This window comes from Channa argus, chromosome 8 (assembly GCF_033026475.1).
Source record: "Channa argus isolate prfri chromosome 8, Channa argus male v1.0, whole genome shotgun sequence".
NCBI classification, from domain to species: Eukaryota; Metazoa; Chordata; class Actinopteri; order Anabantiformes; family Channidae; genus Channa; species Channa argus.
This window is the reverse complement of record NC_090204.1, coordinates 24115086-24131909: the sequence shown is the minus strand read 5'-3', so window position 1 is coordinate 24131909 and position 16824 is coordinate 24115086. Positions and strand designations below refer to the sequence as shown.

The window sequence follows — 16824 nt, the reverse complement described above, 5'->3', positions numbered from 1 at the left end:
CAGATGTTCTGATGCTATTCTTGTTTTTTTTCCACTAACTCTCCCACCAGGCTCCAACTCCAGGTCACCTGCACTGCGTTCCCTGAACAGACTCTGATTCTCCAGTTCTTTGTACACCTGCCTGTCATTTTCACTATATAAAACAGATTCTTGCCTTCACTTTACATTTGTGCAACTCTGCTTCTGATCAGTGCCTGTTTTTGACCATGAGCCTATTCTGTGGCAAGCAGTTTTACATTAAATGGAACTACACTCATATATGTGGAGTTACATTTTAAATATTCTCATAGCATTTCGCATAGTTATATTTGCATTCTCAGCAGTCAGAATGCTACTTTATATATATCCACAATCACATTCTTACAATTGTATTTAATTACTAAATTCTATCTAAAACGTTGATTTCACTAGTGTGAACTACTTTTAATTTATCTAAAACTTCTTAAAAGTACAGGTGGCCTTTTAACATTTATTTGCTAGACTAGACATATATTGCACATATTGGAAGTCAAAAAGGAAATTTCACATTTCCACAAAGACATTCTTCCCATCCACAACTGTCCTTTGTGATGTCAGCATCATTCTTCTTAGGACAAATGACATCACTTTTGCTACTCAGCATCTTCCTACGCACTTAAATCTATTCTATCTTAAAACAAACAAACAAACAAAAAAAAAAAACCCCAAAACTTCCTTTCTGCTCTTTCTCGCACTCGCATCTCGTGAACTGTGAACACTTTTCTGACAGGACTTTGCTTCGATGTTTTCTCTTTGACTTAGATTTCTGCTGCCTTGTACCTCACTTGTAATTCGCTTTGGATAAAAGTTTCGGCCAGTAGCCGCTGGAAAACACAGCTTCGGAGCCGGGGACACCTGCAAAGAGGGACAGAGAGAGGGAGACAGAGAAGGACAAAGACAACTACGGGAGAAAGAAGACACATAGTTAATTTCATACAGTGGTGACAAATAAATAGCTATAACTAACTATAAGCTTTATGAAAGAGGAAAGTTTCTTTTGATAACTTTGTCGTGAATTGGCGCTATAAAAATAAAGTTGAATTGATTTGAATAGATATCCACTAAGATTATATTTTTACTAGGAAAAACTCCCATTTCAGATTTCAGATATGCAAAATTGAGACAACATTCCAGATATCTATAAAGCGAGTTTAAATATTCAAAATACATTGTGACAAGTAAGAATTTCAATATAAGTATTGCAAGAGTCCTCTTGTCTGAACTCTTCATGTCCACAGCAAATACACAAACAATTGTGGAGACATGAGAACAATTGCATCCAAAAAAATGTCTCCATCTAGATCAGAAGCCTGACTTGATCTCGCCAGTTATATGATCCTGTACAAAGTCACTGTAGATTTATTACGGAACACGTTTTTATTATTAAGATATGCATATGAGCTGCTTATTGCTATGAACTTGTGAACACCTCAGTTACACATTTTTAAAACAATCTGATGCCACATAAGCAGGTAAAGGGTTTGGATTTTAGGTTTCGGACCACTTCCCTTCTCTTTCCCGTTTCACACTAAATGTCAACCCACACAACCTACACAGCCTAAACTCCTAAAGGAACACACACACACACACACACACACACACACACACAAACACAGAGGTTTTGTGGGTATAGAAACAGAGATATTTACTTCACGCATCAAATGCAGTAGTTTTTGAGCCATGAGGTTTTGGTTTTTTATAAAGTTGCACTGTTTCTTTGTAACTTCAGATCTGCGTCTCTGGAATCTCCCAAGTTGGTTGATCCTGCACAAAATAAATGTATATCCGTTACTTTGTAAATGTTTCAATTTGAATAGGTGTGAGCTATGGCTATATAAACTATTTTGCCAAAAGTATTCGCTCACCATCCAAACAAATGAATTCAGGTGCACAAAGCAAGGTCCATAAAGACATGGATGAGTGAGCTTGGTGTGGAAGAACTTGACTGGCCTGCACAGAGTCCTGACCTCAACCCGATAGAAAACCTTTGGGATGAATTAGAGCGAAGACTGCGAGCACTGTGTATTATGTATTTCAGAAACACACTCTAAACCTCGTGGAAAGCTGTTGAAGAGTTGAAGCTGTTATAGCTGCAAAGGGTGGGCCGACGTCATATTAAATCCTATGGATTAAGAATGTGATGTCACTAAAGTTCATATGGGTTTAAAGGCAGGTGAGCAAATACTTTGTGCAATATAATGTAAGAGATGCTTTTGTGTGGTTGGTTTGATTTTAAGTCTTAATGTGTAGGTTGTGTGAGTGAGCAAAAGGGAAGGGGAGAAACAGACACCCAATTCTGTACACGGTACTACTGCACTACATGTACGCAGTATATCCAGAGACAGTTTCACTGTTTGTCTTTTAGAAGCATTTACAAAAATGTGTTTCTGGATACATCACAAGACCCATTCAGTAAATTGAACCACAGCCATAATAATGTGGGTCAATTCCAATAATATAACCAAAAGATTCAAGATTCAAAGTGTTTACTGTCATATGCACAGACAGAAAGCATGTTTCCCTGCACAATGAAATTCTTACTTTGCCGTCCACAATAAATGCCGTCTGTATAAAAATAAGGATAATTAATGGTAACAAATAATAGTAATAGTAAAGTAAAATAAAATAGAAAAAAACTCCATAATAGTGGGATGATGTTTCACGTGCAACTACAACACAGGTAATTGTAACACAGATAATAATTGAACACTGCAACATTTTCTAATCAAGGGAGAACATTGCTCAAAAACGTCCAGAAGTGGATATGTGTGCACTCTTATCGGTGCTGATCTGTGAGTCTGTGTCACGAGAGGCTTCAACAGAACCTCTTTTCAAGGTTTGGAAAAAATAATTAAAGTTAGTGTAAGATAGTTTAGCTTTAAGTAAACAAACTGTCTAAAAAGTAGCTCATTAACATAATAAATTGCAGATGGTTGGGCATCTGCAATCCATGTTTAGTTGCTTCCTCCCTGGTCAGTTTGAGATGAATCAAAAGATTTTACCCCACAATTCAATAGATACTGTTGTGTCCACTGCAGCAGCAGCAGCAGCAGCAGCAGCTTCTGCACCAACATAAATCTGCTAACACAAAAGCAACCATTGCCTTAACAGCAACAACTACTCCTACAACCACAGCTTCTGCTGCAACTAAAAGTCCTACTAGTAATGTCTGCTGAATCACAGTGGGTACGGTCCATTTGCTGTCTGTGCTCCTCATCTTTACTCCTGAGTAGAACACACAGAGGGATGAACCAGCAGCATGTGGCCAGGAGAGGGCAGCACCAGTAATGTTGAGTGCAGTTTGAAGACGGGGAGAGGCCTCATGTGTGCAGGCGGAGATCCACATCTCCGGGTTCAACAGCAAAGAACATGGGACATTTTTAATCAGTTCACCCAAAGTGGGCAAAGATATTTGAAGTAAATTAAAGCAAAGAAAACTTGCATCATGGTTGTCCTGCATGATAAGGCTCCTTCGCAATAGTTTCGATGCATTTCTCCATAAATTTGCCTCAGAATTAACATGAGGAACAACTGGTTGACTAACGGCAGCACTGTAGTGAATTTGCTTACCTGGGAAATGCAAAACTAGGCTCTGCTGCTGCTGCTGGTGGTCTAGAAATGAACCCAACTCAATTTATCACTCACTTACATGGAACACAAAGTAAGTTTGATGGGCTACATCACAATCAGAATATGTGGAGTCGCCTGCCTCAAGCAATCAGTGACATAAATGTCACAGTATATGCAGTTATGTAGTCTATGTGTTGTCTCATACAGAGGACAAACGTGCACACACAGCCTATTACAGCACCTCTACCCTTACAGCCCTTTCAAAATGGATCAAATTCATTCTTTTCCTCACAATTCTACAAACCACACCCCATAATGACAATGTGAAAGAAGTTTGTTTGAATTTTTTCCAAATGTAAAAATTAAAAAAAACAAAAAAAACAAAAAAAAAAACACGTCAGTATTCATGGCCTTTGTCATGACACTCAAAACTGGTGCATCCTGATCATCATTGAGATGTTTCTATAACTTGATTAGAGTTCACCTTTGCGAAATTCAGTTGATTGGACATGATCTGGAAAAGCAGAAGAACAGTCGTCTCTGCAGCAGTCCACCAATCAGGCCTGAATGGTAGAGTCCACTCCTCAATAAAACTAAATTCTCTGCTCTGATGAAACAAAGATTGAACTCTTTGGCCTGAATGCCAGCGTCATGTCTGGAGGAAACCAGGCACCGCTCACCACCTGGCCAACACCATCCCTACAGTGAAGCATGGTGGTGGCAGCATCATGCTGTGGGGATGTTTTTCTGCGGCAGGAACTGGGAGACTAGTCAGGATAAAATCTTTCTTTAGCAAGTGTGAAACAGATGAACAACCTTTAAATGAAGAAACCTGCAACAGAACCAGGCTCAGTGAGGGCGAACGTCTGCCCTGACCTGTTTAAGTTCGTGGAGAGTTGTTTTTTAATTGAGCGTTTGACACAAACACTGAACAACTGTCAAAACCTCGTTAAAAAATTTAATGTCTGTTAAATCATACATTAATGCTTTTACACAATATTTATTGTCAGCTTTTGGTGAGTCGGTTTTAACGCCTTCATCAGATGAGTAGAACCCCTGAAGTGGTCCTCTTTACCTTCATCAGTGGCAGAGGTCGTCAAATAGGCAACCATGTGTTCACATACTGACCCAATACACCAGGAGTGACTGCTAAACAACATAACTGTTGTGAAAATGATTTCTGTGGAAATGCAAATATATTAAATATACATCCAACATCACACCAGGAAGGTCTCTAATCCTACTTAACATACTATGATGAATGTTTCTTTCTGTGTTTATTTATGAGTATCAGGAAAACCTCGTCCACTGTGCGGAAGGAACATTAATGAAGTTTTTCTAGGACGTGTCCTAGAAAAGCTCCAGGAAAACTAATGACGTCATTATCAGCGCCTTTGCGATATTTAAAGGGCTGCGGAGATTATCGACATCACTTTCCTGTTCGTCATGGCGAAGCTCATCCTCGCTCTGGCTCATGTCTGGGTGCTCTTCAGCGCAGGTGATTATACATATTATTATAATAGGCTTTATTTTTTATACATACATCAGCTTCAACAAAGTTTTACCACGAAGGATAAAATGCTATGTGAAATCCAGTACAGCGGCAGATAATCTAGAGATAAAAATAAAGATTAGATCAGATTAAATAATGTGTGCACGGAAGCCGAGAACAAACATGGACACATTATCTTTTTTTAACCATTTACTTTTGATAATGGAATAATTTTCTTGTTTTGTTTTTTTTTGCCTGAAAACTAATTTGTTGAAAATTGTTCTCCTTTTAATGGGAAAATGGGCTTTGTTGTCCAGAGCTAATGGGTTATCTCATTATCACAAGATAATTAAATAGAAAAAGGGAACTGCATCCACAGCTTGTTTTACCAGTGCAACCACTGTGTCTCTCAAAATCACTCTGAACCAGAAATCATCACTAACCTTTAGTTCTAAAAATCTCATGCGATGTGTGATTAGACTTTGAATATGATCCTTTCCACTGACAGTTGTTCTCCTCGTTGCAGCTGGAGCACTTCAGTGTCACACTTGCAATGATCCTCGATGTTCAAACCCAGAACCACTCACATGTTCCTCAGAGACCATGTGTATAACAGCTGCCATTCTAGGTAGGTCTATTACTGTTCACTGAAACACATGCACTGCCATGTGGACTTTCTCTCAACATTAACAAAGTGCACTTTTCCTCTGCAGCCGCTTCATCTGAAAACACCGAGCAACAAATCTACAAATCGTGTGCATCCTCCTCCCTGTGTCCGGCGACGGGCTCTCAGACATTTTCAGCCAGCGAAGGTGTTTCAAGTGCAGTTGCATCGGCTCAGTGCTGCAACACTGATAACTGTAACTCACAAACTCTAGATTGTAAGTACAGGTAGACCCGGAAACTTATTTCAGATTTTAAAAAAGGGTATTTTCTGACATGCTCTACTTTCATACTGCAACACTTAAATATGATCTCCTGCCTTAATGATGTTGACTTTTGGGTTTCAGTCCCTGCTGCCCAGACCAATAACAGCCTGCAGTGTTTCTCTTGTGACTCCCGCTCCTCTCGGTGCAACACTCCACTACAGTGTCAGGGAGTGGAGGACAGCTGCTTTGAAGCGAGCGGTGAGTCTTTGTGATTTTTTTCAAAGGTGTTTTCCTGTCTCAAAGTATTTAAAGCTAATTAGAACTTGTGAAATGTGGAAAGTCAAACTGTGGCAGAAAGTCAACACATTTACTCGTGTACTAAGTGTAAGGGAACATTACACATTTTTAATTATTCAACATTTCACTGCAACTTATTTCCAGTATATCACAGATATAATACAAACTACACACTATAGTGAACTGTTTTGCGTGTGTGCACGATGTTGTGAGGATCCCTCTGCCTTACTGTTAGTGAGTATGACTGTACTCAAATTTCCAGATCATGCCGGGAGTCACTTAAAAACTCATTATTTCTCATTATTATTTTCCAAATAACAAACACACGTGTTGTGTCCAAGGTTCTTAATAAATAACTATCATCACATCCCTGGCTCCACAAAATGTTCCTCTGGTCCCTCCTGATGCTTGCATTCTTATTCACAGTCCTGCTAAAATGAACTTCAGATACCACCATCGGTCAACGTGACCCGTAATCCAGGATACAATTTCACGCGATAAAATCATGCAAAACAATCCACAAACTGTCCAGTAATAAAAGCCATCTAACTAAAGGACTATTTTGCCAAAGGGAAGATATGCAGATAACCCTGTCTAACCAGTGTCACTGTCACAAATAACTGATTCAACCTTTACTGTAAAAAGAAAGAAGTACCTCATCATGAGATACTTAGCTAGTATTATTTTTTTCATCGTTATTTTTAAACTGACAAAAACTACAAACTACTAAGCTACAACTGTTTATTTATTTATTTGTTTCTTTCTTTTTTTATCTGCAGTGATGAGAGGAACCAGACATGTTTCAGTGTTGGGCTGCACATCTGCAAACCTGTGTTCACCAGCTTCTAGCTCAGTCACTTTACCGTTGTTGCAAGGTTTCAGTAATATCACCATTGGCCCAATGTGTTGTGGGACCAGTTTGTGCAACAGGCCAACTGTTAAAAAGAGGGTATTCCGAGATTCAAATACAAGCACAACAACAACAACTTCAGCACCAACAACAACAACAACTTCAGCACCAACAACAACAACATCAGCAACAACAACATCAACAACAACAACAACATCAGCAACAACAACATCAGCACCAACAACATCAGCACCAACAACAACAACATCAGCACCAACAACTACAACAAATCACACAACCAATAATGCCACGACATTTAACACTGTCTGCTGTTTTAGATTGAATATGATCCTTTTGCTCCTTGGACTATTTATTATTACATTTTATTAGTCCACAGAGAAGCATGAACCACTGATGAAGAGACAAGATAGATCCCAAAATTATAGTAAAACAACAACCTTGTGTTTTTATACCAATGACAGCAACTTGTTACAATAACGTCCAAAGAAACATCCTTTGTCACTAAAGACAACTATGGCAAACAATGTCATTTTAATTGGACATGAAACATGAAAAATGCAGAAAAATAGATTAAAGAGAAATTATTAACAGATAAGAATGAACATGATAATTACTGTAGGCCGATGGAAAAACTAGGACTTGTGTGCTAACTCTCTGTGTTGTTTTTCTTATGGTAAGTTGGGAAAGTGAATTGTTGCTTCAGTGTGTTGGGGTAGATTTTGTAGTAATATATTAAAGATACTATCACAGAAAGCTGTAATAATTGTGTCGTGTAAATGTGTGTATAGTTTAGTTTTTGGTGGTTGTGGGATTTGAAAAACTGAGGAACAGTTGTACACAAAAGGCAGAGCTAAAACGTTTTTTCTTTGTGACAGTTTGAATAAAGGAAAAGTCTTCGTGCTGATTTGAGAGTGTGAACATTTCTTTTGATTTTTGAGTCAACACAATATTTTAAATATTAATATGAACACACTTAATCCATCTATTATCTGTAACCGCTGTTCAGGGTCTCAGGGTGCTGGAGCTTATCAAAGGTCCACCCTGGACATGTCTCCAGTCTGTGTCAGGGACAACACAGAGACACATATACGGGGAGACCCCCATTCGCAGTATTAGTCAGTTTTTTATGATGTTTTCAAACAAATATATTCAGGCAATTTTTATTAGTTTTATTGTTTGAGAATTCTTTAATTATTACCGTATAGTTTACAGTATAGAGCGAGATTCAGGCACAAAATAAACACGTTCAGGAACAATGTTGTGGGCTTTGTTAACGTCACACAACGTACGGTACAGCAATAATTGCAAAAGTTGTTCAGGCTCCTGTGGAAAAGTCTTTTTTTCTCCAAGACTTTGTTAATCTAAATACTCAGTGACTGGGCCAGAGATGTCAGCCATCACTGGACTATAACTCAATAATCTCTCTTTGTTGTTATTTTACAAACCACCTACAGAGTCACATTTCACAGGAAGAGAAGCACAGTTCAGGTCTTCCAATGTCACACCAACAGCCTCTGATCCTGTGATAATCTCAACCTAAAAGTATATTATCTTGTGTATTTTAAATATCAGTGTGTCGCACACATCTCACGTAACACAGAAGATAAAATAGAAATAATGAGCAGCACCACATGTTTCGCCCTCAGGCCTCAGTGAAAATGAGTGTTTTGGCAGCTGTGGCAGGTCTAAACTAGCGATGCAACACACCCTGATGTTGCAGGCATTTTGGTAGCAGTATCTTTAGAAGGTGTTTGAACAGGAAGTTTTGGCAGTTGCGGTTGAAGTGGTTTGTGTAGGAGTTGTTGTTGACATATGACAAGTTGTTAACAAATTCAGGGTTTAACACAATAGTTTTTAATGCATAGCTTAATGTTAATGAAGTAAATGTATTTTTAATTAAGTCTGCGTAAGATTACAGGGGAATTTTAAAAAATGTTTTCACACACCTTTAAAAGACTGACAGCGAAAGCAGGAGTCCGTGATTCTCGTTAGAATGTGTGTGTGTAAATTTGCATATACATTTGGATGCACACAACATGTGGTTTTGATTGAAGAGGGAAGTGTTTGCTTTGGGTGTGGTGTTGTTTTTAGTGAACAAGACCCAACAGAAATAGTTTAAACGAGCATAAACAAAATAAGGAAGGTTCAAACTGCAGAGCGTGAGCAGAAACACATGACTGTTTTATTACATCATGCTATTAAGTATTCTAATCACATTCAACAGTTCCACGTTTCCTCCCTCCATTAGCACGTGTCCCTATGTTATAAACCCTGCAACCTAAACTAACCTGATGTAGCTCTTGATTGTCGTAATTCCTGCAGCCACTGGAAGGTGTCTAACATGCTCCCACCAGCTACAATAGATGGACTAAGTCACAATAACACTCGAAAATCCAGCCTGATTTACAGAAGCTGCTTCTAAAGCTGATGTTAAAAGAGTTTTGTTTCCCAAGTCATTGATTCTCCTAAGTTGACAAACTTGTTGAAAATTACTGGTTTATGCAAAAGTCCCAGTTTGAGACCCAAATGCGGAAAAGAGCAGGAAGTTATTTGAGAGAGCAAAGCAAGCATATTGTGGGTGAGGGAGACAGCAAGGGTGGACGAGATGTGAGTCCAGGAAACAGTCCAAAGACAGAGCAAAGACAATAAGTGTAAGGACACAGGCAAGAACTAAGTAAGAGGCTGTAAACAGGTGATCAATGACTGGAACTCTGTGGCTGAGACCTGCATCTAGCACTGAACATTTTCAAAGTGCAGTCGCTCCAGAAATTTGTTTAGTTAAAAGTTTGTGCAACCTTGCAATGAAATCATAAAAAACAGAGCAACACACTTCACAATTTAGAAAAGCAGCTGCAAAATGGGATATTTTTGGCTGCAATTATCCACAAAAGGGCGACTGTGGCTCAGGAGGTAGAGGTAGTGTCCTGTGGCGAGACATTGAACCCCAACTGGTGCCGGCTGCATCGGAACACTGACTGAAAGCTGTTGTGTTTGTCTGTGAAATACAGCAGAAAGAACCAGCTACAGCAGCTTCGCTCTGTCCAAGAGAAACCGCAGTGGTGATAACCAAGTTTCTACCGTGGTGTTTACTCAGGTGAGAATGAATGAAACCCACACGGCAATGTTCCTTTACTCCCTCCACAAGAGCACGCACACACACACACACACACACACACACACACACACACACACACACACACACACACACACACACACACACACACACACACACACACACACACACACACACACACATTATGATACAAGACATTGTTCATGACTTTTCCATTTAAAACAAATAAGAAATAAGGTCCTATTGTAGGTTAATTGAACCCTATATGTGAGTCATAAACAGCCTAAAGTTAGAAAAAGAAAACAAATTCCTGGGACCTCATGTTCTGTATTTCCTCATTTCTTCCATCTGATTCAACCACTTCCCACAGCTTGAATGTGTTTTGCACATATTCACTAGTGATTTTCAGTGAGCTGAATGCATTATGTAACATTATTTAACATGTTTTCAGGATATTGTCTTCATGCCTCCAATGGAAACTCAGGGCTCTGGTGACTTTTCAGGGCTCTGATATCTCGACAGTTACACAGCACAGGTGCAAAATGTGCTCTAAGAGGTCAGTTAGTGGCTCCTCCAACTAATTCCAGGCAAAGTACTTGTAGACTACAAACTATTTACTGCACGTTTGCTTTGGGATTTCATCTCTGGTGGACAAGTCTAAATAAAACCATTCCTGTTGCCTCCAAAGCCTTTGAAATGTGTCACGATTTGCATTTTCTTTAGAAAAAGTGTTTCATGACTGATTAATCTGAAAATCCTTTTCTTGATTAAAAGACTCAAACTTTAATTTAAACAGCTTGTTTTGTCCAACTCAATAAAGTTCTCACAAATAATCACACCCTGGACAAATTAGTTTTTCTTTGTCCAAGCCAGCGAATCGGTAACGGTTTTAAAATAAAGAGCCAATATACCAACTCTCGTTGTAAACCTCTGTTTTTAGAATAAAAAGTCATATAATTTCAATTAAGTACCAACATGTATTATCAGAGTAAGTACACATCTCAGGCTTCACCCCAGCTCTCATTTACTCAGTCTTCACCTCTTCCATGTAGAAACAGCACAAATCCAGTAAATATAAATGTAGCATGAAGCAGAATTTATCAAAATATCCAACCAAAGGCCCAACAATAAGGAGACACGTGGATTGACTACAGACAAGCCTGAAGTCATTAAATGATGAATCACACAAACACACACCAAAGTCTCCAAATAGAAAAAATGATGAGTATTTAGTTGGTAGTTAGCAATGAACAAGGTTGAAGGAATGTCGTACATGCATTTGTGTTTCACACACAACCTAAAGAAAGGTTGGTTTTCAGTAGCTATTATTGAGCGAACAACAGGGAGAATAGCGTCAGTTCAACAACAGCAGGTGTGGCAGTGATGCCAGAGAGGATCAGCAACAAAGCGCTGGGTAATATCCAAAGCTATGTTTACCATCTTTTCACTCAGTCCTTTTAGAACAACATGGCAAAGATCCCCCTTTAAACTTTAAAATAATCGTGAGTGTGAGGATTCTGATCCAAAAAATCAAACACAAACACAGCCTGTAAATTAGCATTAGTCACTGACTGAGATGATAAAAGTTGTTGTTTGAAGAAAGTCACACACTGTTTCTCTTTAGTTAACTGTGATCCTCCGTTGTGGACTTGGTGACTTGATGGAGTCCATCTAAAGCAGCCGCATGTTGTTCACACACTTCCATCCTTCTGGAAGAGGTTAATATTGAGATGACAGCAGAGCCAATGTCAACCATGAAATTAATGTGCAGGTATGCAGTTGCAGGTTGTTGTGGACAGGCTCTGTAGGTTTTTCCTTTTCCTCGTGAACGCCTAGCCTCACATTTCTAATGAAGGGCAGAACCACGTCAAAGCAGGTTACATGAAGGCGCAATTAGAACGTAGACATACACTTCTAGTTGGTGTTGGATTTTTTTTATTATTTTTGTTTGACTTGATGTGTACGGTGACCCTGAGAGCTCACGCAACTGTAAATCGAGAAAACACATGCACGTAGACAAAAGACAAAAAGATTTTAAAAAACAACGTCATCAATTTGACAACACAGGTGCCGCTTTTAAAAAACCCGCCACAAAAAGCCAAGTTTTTAGTGGAAACATTGTTGGAGATCACCTGTGAATTATGGAATCAGACAGAAGTTCTAATCTTCCCAGGCAGACCTTCATTAGCATCACCTTAGAATCTTCAGTGATCGTAAACACTAAGTCTGTCATCTTCACTGACAACCAACTCAGATTCATTGACCACATCTCTTTCTCTCTCAACAGCAGATTTGCCCTCTACAACATTAGAAAGATCACATCCTACTTTTCTGAATATGCAACCCAACTCACTGTGCAGGCGCCGCTCCCATCTTGTCTCGACTGCTCCAGTGTCCCGCTAACGGGGCCTCCACCATGCACAACCTCTCCAGATGCTCCAAAATGCAGCAGCGTCTCATTTTTGATCAGCCAAAACGGACAAACGACGCATCTCATCTCAGATCTCTACACTGAAAGCTCTGACTCTCACCCACAGAGGGGTCATTTTAACAGCTCCTGCTTCCCCTGACTCCCTCATTCGGGTCTACAATCCTGGTGTCAGCTAGTGCCAGCACACTGTGTCATTTTGCAACATCCAGACAAATGTAGAACTTTAAGGAGAAGCCAATTGTTCATTTGTTGGGTTCACAGCGGTTGGATGAGACCTTTATATTAATTCTCTGCTGACATACACCACATTGCTGTCACACCTGCTGCTGTGACAGTTTTAGTGTCGTCTGCACCACTGTTGAACAGAGTGTACAGACCATTTCCCAGTTTCACAACATTCCAGATGAACCAAAGGATCAGAAGTCAGCAATGGGATAATTTGCGAGTCAGGATTGTATTACACCGCACATCAGCACAGTAAATTCTCCCTGTCAAAATGTGACAATATGATTAGATGGATAGTTATGTGGTATTGACTCTGGAATGAAAGATCAACAACGGTGTATGATACCAAATTTAGGATTATGAAGATAAAAAACTAACAACTATGGTAATTATTGAATGAATGACAATTATAAAAGTCAATCACATAGATATATATAATGTAATCCACATATATTAACCAATTTGTATGAAAACAAAACACACATTACTTTCTGATTGTTTTATTCAATCTCTGGAATTAAAATAATAAAAAAAAACATAGAAGAAGAAAACATAATTATATGAACCCAAACTCAATAAAACATTTCCAGAAACCAGTGAACATTGCTGAAACAGAAAAAAAGGTGGTGGTTAAATCCACTGATATCATGTTTTTGTCAGGTAACAAAAGCACAAGTGACGATCGGAGTTGTCACAATGCGAAATGGAAACACACCCAATCTCATACTTGCCAGTATATAAAGTACAAAAGAGCAGTGAGCTGTAGTATAAGCATCCAGGAAAACCCATCTGCAGTACCTGCAGTACCTGCAGTACCTGCAGTACCTACAGTACCTGTTCATCACGATGAAGCTGATTCTTTCTCTGACCCTCATCTGGGCTTTCTCCAGCACAGGTAACTGGACTTCTTCCTACAATACAGTCTCTACACACACTGCAGAGTTTAACTTCTATGTTTAACCAGTTTTTTTAAACCAACCACTAAATTAATAGCAGGTAAAGCACAGTACTGTACAAGATACGAGTCCACATAGTACAGTACATAACTACTAGAAGAAGAAAACTGAGAAATTAGCTAGAAAATACTAAGTCTCATACTGTATATAATGTGGTATCTGATATTTTTTAACCAGCATTAAACAACGACGACACAATGTTTTAAAAGCTTTTAAACAAGAAGAATTTTCAGCCTTTTTATCAAAACTCAGACAGTGGCTTTGTTGTCACTAAGTGACTGTGTTGTCTCCATTGCAGCTGGAGCACTTCAGTGTCAAACCTGCACTGATGCACAGTGTTCAAACACAACAGCAGTCACATGTTCCTCAGAGACCATGTGTATAACAGCTACCATTCAAGGTAATGTCATCTTTCCATATTCAGTGACGTTCTGGCTCATTTCTGTCCATATTAACAAAACACACTTTGACTCTGCAGCCACTTCATCTGAATCTACTGTGCAGCAGATCTACAAGGCCTGTGCATCATCCTCCCTGTGTCCAACCACAGGCTCTCAGACATTTTCAACACAGTTGGGTTTTTCTGGTGCAGCTGCATCTGCTCAGTGCTGCAACACAGATAACTGCAACTCTCAAACTCTACCTGGTGAGTACAGATGGAAAAGTTCCTATCTAAGAAAGACAATAAGAGCATTGCCATCCTGATATGTTTTATTTTAAGACATATAAAATACAAGATTTGTCTTGTTCTTTTGTGTTTCAGCCCCTTCTGCCCAGTCTGATAACAGTCTTCAGTGTTTCACATGTGACCCCATCACCTCTCAATGCACAGCTCCATTACAGTGTCAAGGCGTAGAGACCCAGTGCTTTCAAGCGAGCTGTGAGTCTGTATTTTAACAAATTTTCACTTGTAACAGATGTAAAAGCAAACAGTTCTGGGAAGCAATAAAGTACATTTACTTCAACCTGAGGGCAATTTTTCAGCAGGTTTATTCACATTTGTGGAACATGTTACTTTAGCTCCTTGTAATACAGTGGATTCTTACAAAAATGATAGTGAGTAGCTACTGTGTGTGTACATGCTAACAGACTAAGATCAATGTGACCTGAACCAGCAGATGCAACATCATATCACATATTTAACAAAATAATCAAACAAACCTGTTAGTTGACATACAGAGGTTTTAAATATACTTGTTAAATGTCAAATGTCTCATTCATTGGAAAATCTCTATTTCCAAAAACTCCATAACTGAATGTAACAGAATTGATGTATTGAACCAACATTTTTCTCATTTCCAGTAACAACTAGTTCTGGTACAAATCCAGCCTTTGGCTGTGCGTCAGAAAACATCTGTGCAGCTGCCGACAACCTGAAAACTCTTCCATTTATGCAAAGTGCTGGTTCCATCAGCAGTGGACCAACGTGTTGTGGGACGAGTTTCTGTAATTCTCTCATACCAATAACTACAACCTTTGCTCCAACTACAACCACTAATCCATCAACAACCTCTGCTCCATCCACAACCTCTGCTTCATCCACAACCTCTGCTCCAACTACAACCTTTGTTCCAGCCACATCCACAACCTCTTCTCCATCTACAACCTCTGCTCCATCCGCAACAACCTCTGCTTCAACTACAACCTCTGCTTCATCCACAACCTCGGCTCCAACTACAACCTTTGTTCCAGCCACATCCACAACCTCTGCTCCAACCACAACCTTTGTTCCAGCCACATCTACAACCTCTGCTCCATCCACAACCTCTACTTAGTCAACAACCTCTGCTCAATCCACAACCTCTGCTTCATCCACAACCTCTTCTCCATCTACAACCTCTGCTCCATCCACAACAACCTCTGCTTCAACTACAACCTCTGCTTCATCCACAACCTCGGCTCCAACTACAACCTTTTTTCCAGCCACAACTACAACCTCTGCTCCATCCATAACCTTTACTCCAACTACAACCTCTGCTCCATCCACAACCTCTGCTCCAACTATAACCTCTGCTACATCCACAACCTCTACTCCAACTACAACCTCTGCTGTAACTACAACCTTTGTTCCAGCCACAACTACAACCTCTGCTCCAACTACAACCATTGATCCAACTACAACCTCTGCTCCATCCACAACCTCTGTTCCAACTACAACCTCTGCTTCAACTACAACCTCTGCTCCATCCATAACCTCTGCTCCAACCACAACATCTGCTCCATCCACAACCTCTGCTGTAACTACAACCTTTGTTCCAGCCACATCCACAACCTCTGCTCCAACTACAACCTCTGCTCCATCGACAACAGACTCTGCTTCAACTACAACCTCTGCTCCATCCACAACAAACTTTGCTTCAATTACAACTTCTACTCCAACTACAACCTTTGTTCCAGCCACAACTATTACCTCTGCTCCAACTACAACCTTTGTTCGAGCCACAACTACAACCTCTGCTCCAACTACAACCATTGTTCCAACTACAACCTCTGCTCCATCCACAACCTCTGCTTCAACTGCAACCTCTGCTCCAACTACAACCTTTGTTCCAGCCACATTCACAACATCTGCTCCAACTACAACCTCTGCTCCATCCATAACCTCTGCTCCAACCACAACATCTGCTCCATCCACAACCTCTGCTGTAACTACAACCTTTGTTCCAGCCACATCCACAACATCTGCTTCAACTACAACCTCTGCTCCATCCACAACCTCTGCTTCATCCACAACCTCTACTCCAACTACGACCTCTGCTCCAACTACAACCTTTGTTCCAGCCACAACTACAACCTCTGCTCCAACTACAACCTCTGCTCCAACTACAACCATTGTTCCAACTACAACATCTGCTCCATCCACAAGCATTGCTACATCCACAACCTCTGCTCCATCCACAACCTCTGCTTCAACTACAACCTCTGCTTCAACTACAACCTCTGCTCCATCCACAACCCTTGCTCCAACTACAAACTCTGCTCCATCCACAACCTCTGCACAATCCACAACAAACTCTGCATC

General features: G+C 39.9%; 1 protein-coding gene and 1 long non-coding RNA gene across 3 annotated transcripts; both read left to right on the top strand.

The window, feature by feature from the left end:
- The first annotated feature begins 4941 nt into the window (after positions 1-4941).
- Positions 4942-8021, top strand: LOC137132295 (spore coat protein SP96-like). 2 transcript variants are annotated; one of them, XR_010915093.1, is made up of 5 exons: positions 4942-5086; positions 5607-5708; positions 5794-5961; positions 6091-6207; positions 7026-7363. XR_010915093.1 is itself a non-coding variant. In XM_067514628.1 (5 exons), the coding sequence occupies exons 1-5, from the start codon at positions 5035-5037 to the stop codon at positions 7484-7486; spliced, it is 918 nt and encodes a 305-aa protein (XP_067370729.1). In that variant the 5' UTR covers positions 5020-5034; the 3' UTR covers positions 7487-8021. The 2 variants fall into 2 exon arrangements, 1 of the variants encoding a protein (XP_067370729.1); XM_067514628.1 differs by having other exon boundaries at positions 5020-5086; positions 5589-5708; positions 7026-8021.
- A 5609-nt stretch (positions 8022-13630) lies between these two features.
- LOC137131158 (uncharacterized) lies at positions 13631-14442 on the top strand. Its single transcript, XR_010914960.1, has 3 exons — positions 13631-13741; positions 14101-14202; positions 14281-14442. It is a non-coding gene; the product is annotated as an uncharacterized lncRNA (long non-coding RNA).
- Positions 14443-16824: the final 2382 nt, after the last annotated feature.

What these genes read in the sequence shown, in the direction of transcription:
- LOC137132295 (XM_067514628.1), top strand. Translation starts at nt 5,035, where the DNA reads ATGGCGAAGCTCATCCTCGCTCTGGCTCATGTCTGGGTGCTCTTCAGC. An exon ending in TAACTCACAAACTCTAGATT is followed by an intron (nt 5,962 to 6,090) that starts GTAAGTACAGGT and finishes TTTGGGTTTCAG; the next exon opens with TCCCTGCTGCCCAGACCAAT. An exon ending in CAGCTGCTTTGAAGCGAGCG is followed by an intron (nt 6,208 to 7,025) that starts GTGAGTCTTTGT and finishes TTTTATCTGCAG; the next exon opens with TGATGAGAGGAACCAGACAT.